An 11,362-nucleotide genomic window follows, 5' to 3' on the forward strand; every position below is an offset into this window, starting at 1 on the left:
ACATCATATTTTCATCTAAAAATAATCATTTTGAATACTTGAAAATAGTTTCTTCTCCTTCTACTTTTTCAAGAACAAATTTCCAAGAGATCATATCAAATCCATACAAAAAAACGAAATACGATCACTTTGAATAACCAATTTCTCCTTTCCCCTTTCAAACAAATACAACCCTGAGTTTGTTAATGCAGTGGACGAATGGACTTTTCGCCCCCTCAATTCGGACGCAATAGCAGCGTCCATAAGGGAATTAAGGTACCGCCAAGAAATGGAGCTGAGACGACTGAGATAAGAAAAAATCCACTATTTTTCAGCAAAAACATAAGGCATTAGGCACCCAATGTCCCACACTACCGATCACATCAAATGCAGTTTCCAGAAAGAACATGTACATGATGATACAAATGTGGGGTTCAAATGGCTGAGTCACCATGCCTGATCCATGAAACTATGTACAAGATTTCCCTAATGGAAAACCTTCCAGGAACAGATCATCCTTGACGTTCCTACCCGTCAAACTCCGAGTCCTCGCTTTCTTTATCCTCGCCGCTCTCCTGCAATATGTTTTGTTCATCCATGATGCGAGAAAAGAAAATGATATTTAGAAGCCGTTATGGTGAATGTATTCCTTTTAAATGGATGGTCATTAATGGATACTTCATTTTATATGAAAAATTCCGTATAAATTTCCACACAAGAAGCTACATGAACACAACCGAATATTACCTTCCTTTTGTTATATTCTGACATGGCCCTATCGAACTCTGCCCGCTTCTCTGTGGCTATATCATAGTATTGAACTTTTTCCTGTTACGTGCAGATCAACAAGTTAGATTGCAATGTCGGTCACTTGCCAATTGTTGCTGCACGGGAAATAGTGTGAACAGCTTTTTTTCAATGATAACATCAGCAACAACAGAAAGGAATGAGCAAAAAACCACGAATCCATTTAAAAGCAACTTTAGGGTGTCTGTAATTGAGAAGAAAAATAGAGTATGAAGCATTTTTCTACCTCAAAATCCGGAACTGCTATTTGCCCTGTTGCTCCCAACTGACCTCAGTTATACTAGAGTCTACATTAGGAACATTTTCGGAAAGAGAATACTTTTTCTTCTGCCATTTGATTTGCCAGAGAATAGTTGAAACCAATTATGTGAGAGAATTCCTAAAATATTAATAGAATGGTGAAGACATTCATTATAGTGATAAAGAAAATGGCATATGAAACCAACCCAAAGTTTTTCTTATTCTAGAGGGGGCTTGAGGTTGGGGAATTTAAAACCAACTCAATGTTATTGAGTTAATGTGAGCGTGGCAGCATAAAGCATGTAATACCGAGAAAGTAGAATCGACAAATTGAGGGCTACAAAATGCGGGCAGGACTATGGTATCCTAATACAACAGCACAGGTTCGTTGTAACCTGTATGGTGCACTATATAAAGGATGAATTGTCAATATTCAAAGAAGAAAATATTTTATCCTTGTTTGGTAAAATGATATACAGAGCAGCATAGCTGCATAAGAAAGGATAGTTTCCTTCCTCCCATACCAACCTTGCAAAAGGAGGGGCCTTCCTTAAGAAGGGATGAACAATCCCTTATCGAAAAACAAAGCTGAAATGAGAACAGAGAACTAAAAAGGTGATTTCTAACCCTCCCTTAAGAGGGGATCAAATAAACCTCTTACCTATAAAGGAAGAAGAACACGAGCAAACAAGAAATCTTACAAAACAGGAGTAAAAAAGAGAGAACAGAGGAGGTTTTTTCTCCTCAAAGAATTAAGAATAAGATTAATCATCTTGCATAAAACGCGAAGTGGAAATATGAGTTAAAAGGTTATGACCGTATGGTCTTCTCTTGCATAGAAAAGGAAGCCCTTTGCAGTCATATGGTAAAAGTGAGAAAGAAATAATAGCAATAGCTATTCAAATTCACCAGAAGAATTTTCATCACACAAAAAGAAAAAGACTTGTTCTGAATCACTTTATTTTTTTTAGTCTTGTCAGTAAATCTTTTCTTCCTACTGAAGATTAGTTTCTGGTGAGGGGATCACTGTTCAATTGACCAGGCAACTTCAGTATCAAGAATAGTGGAACTATAGTAATTTTGTACACAAACCGTAAAACATGGATGTCCACCAAAGAAGCCTTGGAAAGTTGGAGGTGTCAGTATGCATGGTTGTAGATGAACTTCAGATATAACATGAGAAATATCATATATAGATATATATATATATATGATATAAGATCAGCATTTGAATATACTTAAGATCAGCATTAACACAATCCAATAAGCATGGAATACGGACATATTTTGGACATAAGAGGAAGCGTAACAGTACAGCCATATTTAACACAATATTGCAAATTTAAATGTAGACAGTAGAACACCTGGGATATATATGGGGATGAAAACCATTGCATTATTGGGACTCAAGCAGTTTATTGGCACTTCATATCCAATACTCAAGAAGAGGATTAGGGGAGAGAATTTGCAGCCATGGTTTATGATAATTTGATTATATGACCTAGATATATTCAGAGTTTAAATACCTAAAGATGATTTTAAAAATCCATCCAATAACATGTCACTAGTCTCTCAATTTCTCACATATGAAGCGCAGTCAAATCTAGTAAGAAAAGAGCAGAATCTTTATTGCCTCCAAAGCAATCTAAATTTGGCCAAAACTAACTGTAGTTGATCAAACCCTATTCTCCCTCATACAACAACCAATCAAATGAACAACTACTCCAACCCCTCTTTCACTCAATCAAGGATATTTGTACTGGACAACACAGTTTGCTAATAGAACTCAGGATCTGTTGAATGAAACAATCAAACTTTGAACAAATTACATATTCCAAGTCCAAACAAAACTTAGATTTTTATGTTTCTATCCTTCCCTATTCTTGCATTTACCAAACACAGTACAAGCATATAGCCATTCAGTAATCAATTTAATAATTATGTGCCAGCACATACCTTCTGGTGTGATCAAATACAGTGAAGTGCTTTATTTTGCATACTAGATAGATAAATAGATAGTACTTCTTCATTAGACAAATGAATTGCATTCCCAAAAATCTAATTGCAGAACAATCATGTTAATGCATGAATTTGAGACGTTTGGCTGAAAGGGAAGTAACATTCTCATCAATTCATCACTCCCCTCCATGGACCATGGAATAAATTGGAAACAGCTGGAGAAGACAGAACTGCCAATTTTCTTTATTATCATTAAAAAAAAATAGCAGATACTTATTCAAGATTAAGGCATGTATGGGGATTGAATTATCCCCGAAAATGGCAGTTAGGAGTCAGGGTGCATTTCGGGATTAAATTATCATCAAAAGTAGCATCTCAACATCTTCAACCTAATAAGATGGTGTCATAATTGGGTGAAAATGACTAAGGAACAAGTTCCAGAACCACTATCCTCTACAACCTGATGCATCTTGACATACAAGCTGAATTGGAGGTCTCTTGCAACTAATACTTTTGAAGCGTCATATGTTCAAATCATAATAGAACTATACTAGCATAACTTTGTTATTACTATCCTCAATACCCTCTTGCATGGAAAATTTTCCAACTGGTGGACTAATTTTAAGAATTCTATAATCTATCCCATGATGAACTGAGTGGATCCTATTTCATGGTAGGAAACAACTGCCAACCCCTAGCTGTTGTGCAATGCTGGTGAACACGCAGAGAAATTAATCCTATCCTACCAATAATCTGATGCAAAACCCAAACCAAAAAAACAAGAGTAATCCCAATTACTTGAAACCAATAGCCATATTCAATATTATTCATCAAAGTCTCTCATTCAATACTTCACTAAAGGATTATTTATAGACAACTAATGGATATAAAAACCTATTCTAACTAAGATTCCTTGATATAATCTAATTAAAATTATAAAGGTAATCCCAATTTAATTAGGATTTTAGAAGATAAAAGAAATTAAAAGAAACTTAGGAAACAAATTAAAATAAAGAAACTACAACAACACGAGAACAACATATGCAACCTTTATCCCACTATGTGGGGTCAACTACATAAATTCTTAACTTCCATGTATTTCTATCTTTTGTCGTATCTTCATTTAGGCCCATACACTTCATATCAAACTTTAATGTTTCTCCCAAAGTCTTCTTAGGTCTGTCTCTACATCTTTTTTTGACTAATTGTTCAATTCATCAACTCTTCTCATAAGAGCGTCTCTTGGTCTTCTTCTTACATGACCAAACTATCTTAGTTTAGTCTCTCTCATCTTTTTCTCGATTGGCACTACTCCTACCTTATTACGAAACTAATAAAATAATATTAATTTCTACTTTTATGCCTATAATATTATTTCCCAAAATATTCTTTCAAGTGTCATTTTGGTAGGTGACAAACAGAAAATTATACAACACCAACACTCTGCCAACTCTTGATGATTCCTGTAAGGAACCATCCCCAAAAATCCCCAACTAAGAAAGAGGTAACAGTAAGAGGTATTCATCCCCAAAAATCACCATTTTTATGATTTAGAAAATGGACCAGAATTTCAAGGGAAAAAAAAACTGCCAGAATGGTTACACGATGTCACTACTCAGCTGTGTTCACCATTGCCTAACCTGACAGCCAACTTTTAGCAGTCAAATCTAAAGAAATCCATAAACCATTACATCAGTAAGCATAACAGCCTTTGTGCATCAGGCATATTTTTAATCCACTCTTTTTGTTCCATGGAACCAAATTCCCCAAGCCACCAGCACTTGTATCATCCATAATCTACAGCTCTCCGGTACACATTTTGTAGGTTTGCCTCTTATCTGTCAGCCTTCAACCCAAAACTACAAGAATTTCTTTTTAATTTTCATGTTCTTCATTTGGATTATTATAAATCTTTGATCAGTCATTCAGATATTGGTTCTTAGACAAACTTATTAATGAAAGGTTTAACTTTGCTCATCTGCTCTTCAAAGGCCCTTATCACTACAATTGAATCAGTTTGCCTTAAAGGTAAATTCTTTTATTCTTGTAGTTCGTTGCATCATGTGCATGAATATTGAAATATACTATATGTTTCTGTATCAAAAATGTTGTCATGTTAATTAGTATATCTAAAATGTTAATTACTATACGTTTCTGTATCAAAGAGAGTATATAAAACTCTATTGACATTGACTTACAGTCTATGTAAAAAGTCCTACATCTATCAAAATCAATCCAAAAAATGAGGATATTGACATGCCCTTGGATTGAGGGCTGGGCAATTTTGGGAATTCAAGTGGAATTCTGAGAAAGAAGATATGAATTTAGGAGGAAACAAATAGAATGAGGAAAGGGACTAAGGGAGAGAGAGAGGATTGAAAGAGAAGAACTTTCTTATTATTCTCGATACCCTCTCCTTCCATACCCACAGGTCTCTTATAGAACCTCTAACAACATAACAGCCAAGGAAGTAGGCTGTTGAACAGTCCCCTAACCACTTAACCAACCAACTGCCTAGCCACTAAACAACTTCCAGCTAACAAATAGAAGTAGTTAGTTATTTCCCCCAGCTAACTACTACAGGTGGTTATTTATCCCAGAAAATCCCCTCTTTACCCCTAGGGTTGTGACAGATATGAAGCTTGAGAAGTTTGTTCGATGATGAAATGGCAAGGCAGGTTGGCCAAGAGAGACCACTTCTGAAGAATTTCAAAATTATAACAGATTACTTACAGACAAAATCCAAGGAGTTTCAGCCTAAGTGTGGGGGCTAGGACAATACGTACTTACGTAAGATGACAAATAGGTATCAGAGGTCTAATCTGATTGGGAAAATCAATTTTGACATGTGTTGATACCAAAAAAAAGGAGGAGATCAGAATTAGGATCCCTGGTTGGTATAGGAAGTTGTTTTATGATTCTCCAGCTTGGCACAGGTTGGAGTTCAGTCAACTCTCTTTTGAGGAGTGATCTTGGATGGAGCATCCTCTCTATGCGCAGTCCCTAAATGATGATAAAGCTCTTGGTCTTGAATCCTGATGGTATGGCCCTAGCGTTCTTCTGGCAGTGCCAGGCTGTCAGCCTACAATCGATGAAAATGTCATGGTACAAACTCTAACATGGGTTCATTTGAAAGGAGCTTGAATGCTAGCCTTGATTGCTATAAGAGAGGGACAAGGGTGTTCAAATTTTAGTCCTATTATTCATTTGATGGAGTTTAAAAACAATTAACTAAAAGTTCTTGACTTCATTTGGAAGAACAAATTCTAAAAAGTGGAGTTCTCTCAGAATAGCATTGCAGGATGCAGGTATATCATAGGTTGGTCCTCGTAGACTACTGACAATTTTGATTCCAGATTGCATTGCAGGCAACCTGGCTTGATTTGCAAATTAGGCATTGAGAAAATATGAGACCAATGGTAACTAGGAGTTTCTTCTAGACAGCTTGATAGGATGGGATTTGGCCAAAAATAGAGCCAATGGGTTAGATTTTTGACAATTAGGTTTCATTAGAGCTAAAAGAAAAAATTTATACGACAGTTACCAGCTTTGTTGTATAGCACCAAATGTTGAAAAGTAAAGCATCAACATTGTTTTAACCATTTTAACGATCTTGCCTTAATTTTATGGGTAACATCTTTTCAGGAGGATCCATACATACAGAGTATGATATGTGCAAAGTGGATAATGAATCAATTGGTCATTTCTCCAGTCATCCTGTTGCCATTCTAGAGGTGTGGTATGTTCCCTAGCCCTGGATCTGGTTATAGGTCCTGAAACAGAATAATCAGAAAAAGAAGTTGCTGAATGCTTCTGCGATCTTCTCCCTTTCTGACCTATCTTGACTAGAAAATTTGGACTCATCAAGAGAGAACCCATCAATCTCCTTGAGTAAGAAAGCACTCAAAACTTTTCTGAAAAATACTACATAAAAATGTTTATTCCCCTCTGTAACTGCATATAAGTCTTACAGGAAAGTAGAGGAATAACTGCTATCTTAGAAGAAATAACTGCCATCTCAGAAATAGGAACTGCTTCCTAGAGAATAGCAGATCTAGGTTCTAGAAAAATTCAAATACTAACAATTGATATAACTGACAGAAAAATAGAAAATAAACTGACAAAAGAAAACAGAACATAGCAAAATATTTTAAAACATAATATCACTTAGTCCTGCCCTAAGCCTTCTTATTTCCATGAGTAAACTGTTTATAGAGTCAGACTCTGCCACTAAATGCCACCTTGACTGAATCTAACTGATCTACTTGCCGTCCCATAACAAGGTGTATTATATTATTCTCAACCAGTTAGGGGCATTGATGTTCCCTCAATGGGTCTTCAACCCAGTCTTGGGTTAGGAAGGTGTAATAGTGTCTAATGCCTTGATTCAGACTATCTAGGGGTGATTGCAACCAAGATACATACAAGATTGGTTTCCAGAGTTTTTGAAAGTTGGTTGCCTTTGGATAGGAAAATTAATGATGTCATTTGAAATTTGTAACTTGAAATAGTTACTTCAATTCTTTCATTTGAAATTCTTACATCTAAAGTCAATTGTTTGTATAAATTATAGGAAATTAAATATATTCAAAGTCAATCATGTTGAAGATTGTCTTGAGTTAATGATAGGATAATGTGCAATGTTTTGTATGTGGTTATGGGGTCGTTGATAGGTGGGTGACACTCTTGTAATATTAGTTATTAGTGAAGGGCAAATCTGATAATGTCATAACCATCCCTAGGAAATATCACCCTATTTTCTATAAATAGGGCAGGGGGGCTAAGGGTCTAAGAATAGCATGTTCTCTTTCTGTTTTCACGAGAGCCAAGAGAGTGAGAAGGCTGTGAGTTAGAATAGTCTTATACGTTCTTGGGAAAGCTTGTATCGTGGGAGAGAGAAAGAGGGAAAGTCCCGTACTAAAGAAGACTGCTCGGTGGTGGTTTCAAGGTTGGATGTAATGCCATTCACGTGGCATGAACCAGGATAAAATTATATCTCCTCATGTGATTTGCATGTTTCATTTCTTGTTTTGTTCTTGATTAATTTATGTTCTTTATTATATGTTTGTGTTGGCCGATGAATTGTGAGTGATTGTGAGTGGTGTTTGATTGGTTTCTTGGGTGAGTTTAAAGGCTGCCAGTGTTCCCAATTTTTTAACAACTCATTTTCAATTTGGATTAGATTAACATTTGGTATTGTTATATACAATAAAGATTTCCTATTACTTTTATCTTCTTTTTAATTATAAATTATATAAGCACCCCAATGTATGTCATTTCAAATAACACCCTCTCAGAAATCATTTCAAAAGCTTCTTCTTCTTCTTTTTTTCTTGGAAAGGGGGGGGGGGGGGGGAAGAAATCCATTTTAGATTTGATCACAAGTATAAATACATTACAAAAAATATATCCAAACAAATAATTTAGAATTTGAAATGCCTAATTCCAAATGATGGGCCTAAATGCCTCCATCCAGATACAAACTAATAGAAAGGAGTTTCAGTAGTTGAATAGATGGCTTGGGTTTTATCCTTTTGTAAATAGACGGTAACCCTTGGTACTTTCCTTATGATTCATCTTTATGTTAAAAGGAAAGGAAAAAATAAAAAAATATCGTTTCATACATATGTTGCCCCAATATATGAAATTCCTTTAAGAAAAAAATGAAAAACAGAAGCATGTGCACAGAGCAGTTGAGAGAAGCGTGAAAAATTCACTTCCCTACCTTTTCATCACTATCACTTGTCCACTACGCCTAAAACCACACCACACCACTGCTACCACTATACTAGCAACTCCAATTACTTGAAACCCACATCCACCAAACCTCCAACTTTAGCACCCATTAAAAAAAAAGGACTATCTTATGGAAAAGAAGCTCATTCCATTTTTTTTCTCCCCTGCATAATCCCATTGATATAAATCGTAAAGCATCAGATGATTGATAAAAGCAGGTCAGATTCATAGCTGACAGAAAATGCCAAGTGCAAAGAAAATCCAAACCATGTTATGCCTTCTCACAATTATTTAACCCCAAATACATAGATACCTACATGGAAGAAATTTTCACTGTTCAATCCACAACAATTTGGAAAACAGAAACCAGTAAAACCATCCAAAACTAAGTTGATTAAACAGTAATTACATAAATGAGCTATGCCAGGTGAAATTGAATATTACATTGAATTTTAGTTGAAGCACAAACCTCATATGTCATGGTCTTCCACTTTTCACCACAAGCTTTGCCAATCTAAAGCATCAAATTTAGAAACATTCATGAACAACAGAAAGTGAGAGGGGGGGGGGGGGGGGGGGGGGGGGCGCAGAGAGTTAAACAAATTAGCTTTATAATGAAAATGAACCAGGCATGGACTAGCCCAAATACATACATCCCGCATTGACTTGACATCTGGGTTCTGTTCTTGGAATCCTTTCCTGAAATCCTCCCTAGAAAATCCAAACCAATAATTAATTAAGAAACTGAAACTTGTGAATAACTTAGTTTTGCATATGGGTGCGGATACAAACTGCATAAGAGAAGACAAAACACAAGAACATAAGGTTCGGGTAAATCTCTAGAAATTAACCTTACACAAAGGTAATTGGAAATTTGAAAAGGGACCACATATCCAGTTTGTGCATGAAATTACTTGTTTTAAACCTTGTTACACCAATTACATGGTAATGGTATAGCAAATAAAAAGAGACAGCATCTGGAAAGCAACTAAAATTACCTTCATGCAGGAATTTTAGAACAATGATACCAAAAAGAAATCACCAACTCAACAATATATGCCTGTCATATCCACTTAGGTTCAGTGAGGAACAAGCCTTCTCTGTTCACCTCACATGCATGCCACGTGCTTCTTACAGATGATATAGCTCTAACTTAAAAGAAAACGAACAGCAACAAATGAAAAAAAATATATATATGTACAGTCAACTGGCTGATCTTCAATGACTAAAAATGAGTGTATTGTCAAGTCATTCGTGAGCATTTGCAGGCACGGATACATATCTTCCTACATTTAGATTTGGCATCTTTTCTTCCAATGAGAAAACATATTGAAAGAAGGTACCAAAAGAATACCAGTTTTTTTATAAAACAAAATTTAAAAATGATATGTGCTTGAAGCTCCCCACTTAACGAACATTATTTTTATACGCAACCACACCCTTGCTTTGCAAAGAGGTAGGTCCCAGAACTTGAACTCATAACATTTCAATCACAATGCTGCCAAAGCTCACCTTATTTTTATAAAAGAAAATAATCAAACAAAAACAAATCCTTTCGATATCAAAACAATCACTGAAAATCCTTTGTAAAATTCAATAATCGGTGCACTGAAGGTTCAACAACCTACAGAACCAGCGGTACGAAAACAAGGGGAGATGAACAACACGCAAGTACAAAATCGACTTTGAAGCTTTGAACAATACTTTTCTCACAAGTGGTTGGAGCAGCTGAAACACACGCTGAATAACAGTTTGGTATAATTTTATCTTCTTCTTCTTTTTTTTTTTTTTTTTGCTTGATAGTGTAATTTCAACTGCACTTCACAATAACCGAAGGTGCATTTAATTCCATCAAAAAGTTAAAACCCATCCGAAGGTCACGTTAAAAAGGAGACAACCGCGTGCAATGCAACTCGTCTGTACGATTCAACAATTCACAAACACCAACAAATTGCAACAGATTTTTAGCATAAAAACTTTGAGGAAATGGCAAAAACTATATTGACATCACAATAAAATACACAGAAACATACAAGAAGTAGAAGAAAGCAGTGGGGGGCTTCTTGGGCTTCTTGGCATCTACTTTCCCCGGCTTCTTCTTCAGCGTGGCCTTAGACTTTTTTGCGGAGTTAGGTCTCCGGAGATGAATCTCCGCTGCCGATTTTAGCCTCAGCACCTCTTTCCTGGAAAACACCACCAATCATTTCCAGGAAAACCAAGAACTAGTCAAATAAGGTGAGAGGAAAAGGTGCTTTTTCTCTACCCATCAGGGTTTTCAGTAGAACTGGAAGTTGAAGCTGAAGCTGATTTCCGAGCTTTGGGGGCTTTCTTTGCCATGGCCGGTCTGTGATTATGCCTCTTCGTTGAGCGACGATTCTGCGAGCGTGTATGTTCCTCTTTTCCTTTTTATTTTTATTTTCTGTTTTCCCGTCTTTTTAGTTTAATTGCATCTGGGCCCCCCAATTATTTCCAAATTCCAATAAACCCCATCTCTATTATGTCATGCGCTCAAATACCCGCTGCAAACCTAAACCTTACTGTCACTTTTCCTTTTCTTTTTTGTCTTTTTTCCTTAAATATTAAATACAAAATAAATCAAGGGATCTTATCTTGCATGCTACAATCTTCTTGATGATATCAT

General features: G+C 36.0%; 1 protein-coding gene across 1 annotated transcript; it reads right to left on the reverse strand.

Annotated features, from left to right (window-relative positions):
• Positions 1-284: 284 nt before the first annotated feature.
• On the reverse strand, positions 285-11,110 carry LOC127792888 (high mobility group B protein 14). The gene is made up of 6 exons (XM_052323531.1): positions 10,985-11,110; positions 10,755-10,904; positions 9,375-9,432; positions 9,191-9,235; positions 727-807; positions 285-554 (listed from the first exon to the last, which is right to left on the reverse strand). Exons 1-6 carry the CDS (start codon positions 11,056-11,058, stop codon positions 507-509), a joined length of 456 nt encoding a protein of 151 aa, XP_052179491.1. The 5' UTR covers positions 11,059-11,110; the 3' UTR covers positions 285-506.
• Between the last annotated feature and the right edge of the window lie 252 nt (positions 11,111-11,362).

This window comes from Diospyros lotus, unplaced genomic scaffold (assembly GCF_014633365.1).
Source record: "Diospyros lotus cultivar Yz01 unplaced genomic scaffold, ASM1463336v1 superscaf1, whole genome shotgun sequence".
NCBI lineage: Eukaryota > Viridiplantae > Streptophyta > Magnoliopsida > Ericales > Ebenaceae > Diospyros > Diospyros lotus.

Excerpts from the sequence above, each read along its gene's own strand:
- LOC127792888 (XM_052323531.1), bottom strand. The coding sequence starts at position 11,058 with ATGGCAAAGAAAGCCCCCAAAGCTCGGAAATCAGCTTCAGCTTCAACT. Across the intron at positions 10,905-10,984 it reads TCTACTGAAAACCCTGATGG|GAAAGAGGTGCTGAGGCTAA; the intron begins GTAGAGAAAAAG and ends GGTGTTTTCCAG. Across the intron at positions 555-726 it reads CAGAATATAACAAAAGGAAG|GAGAGCGGCGAGGATAAAGA; the intron begins GTAATATTCGGT and ends AACATATTGCAG.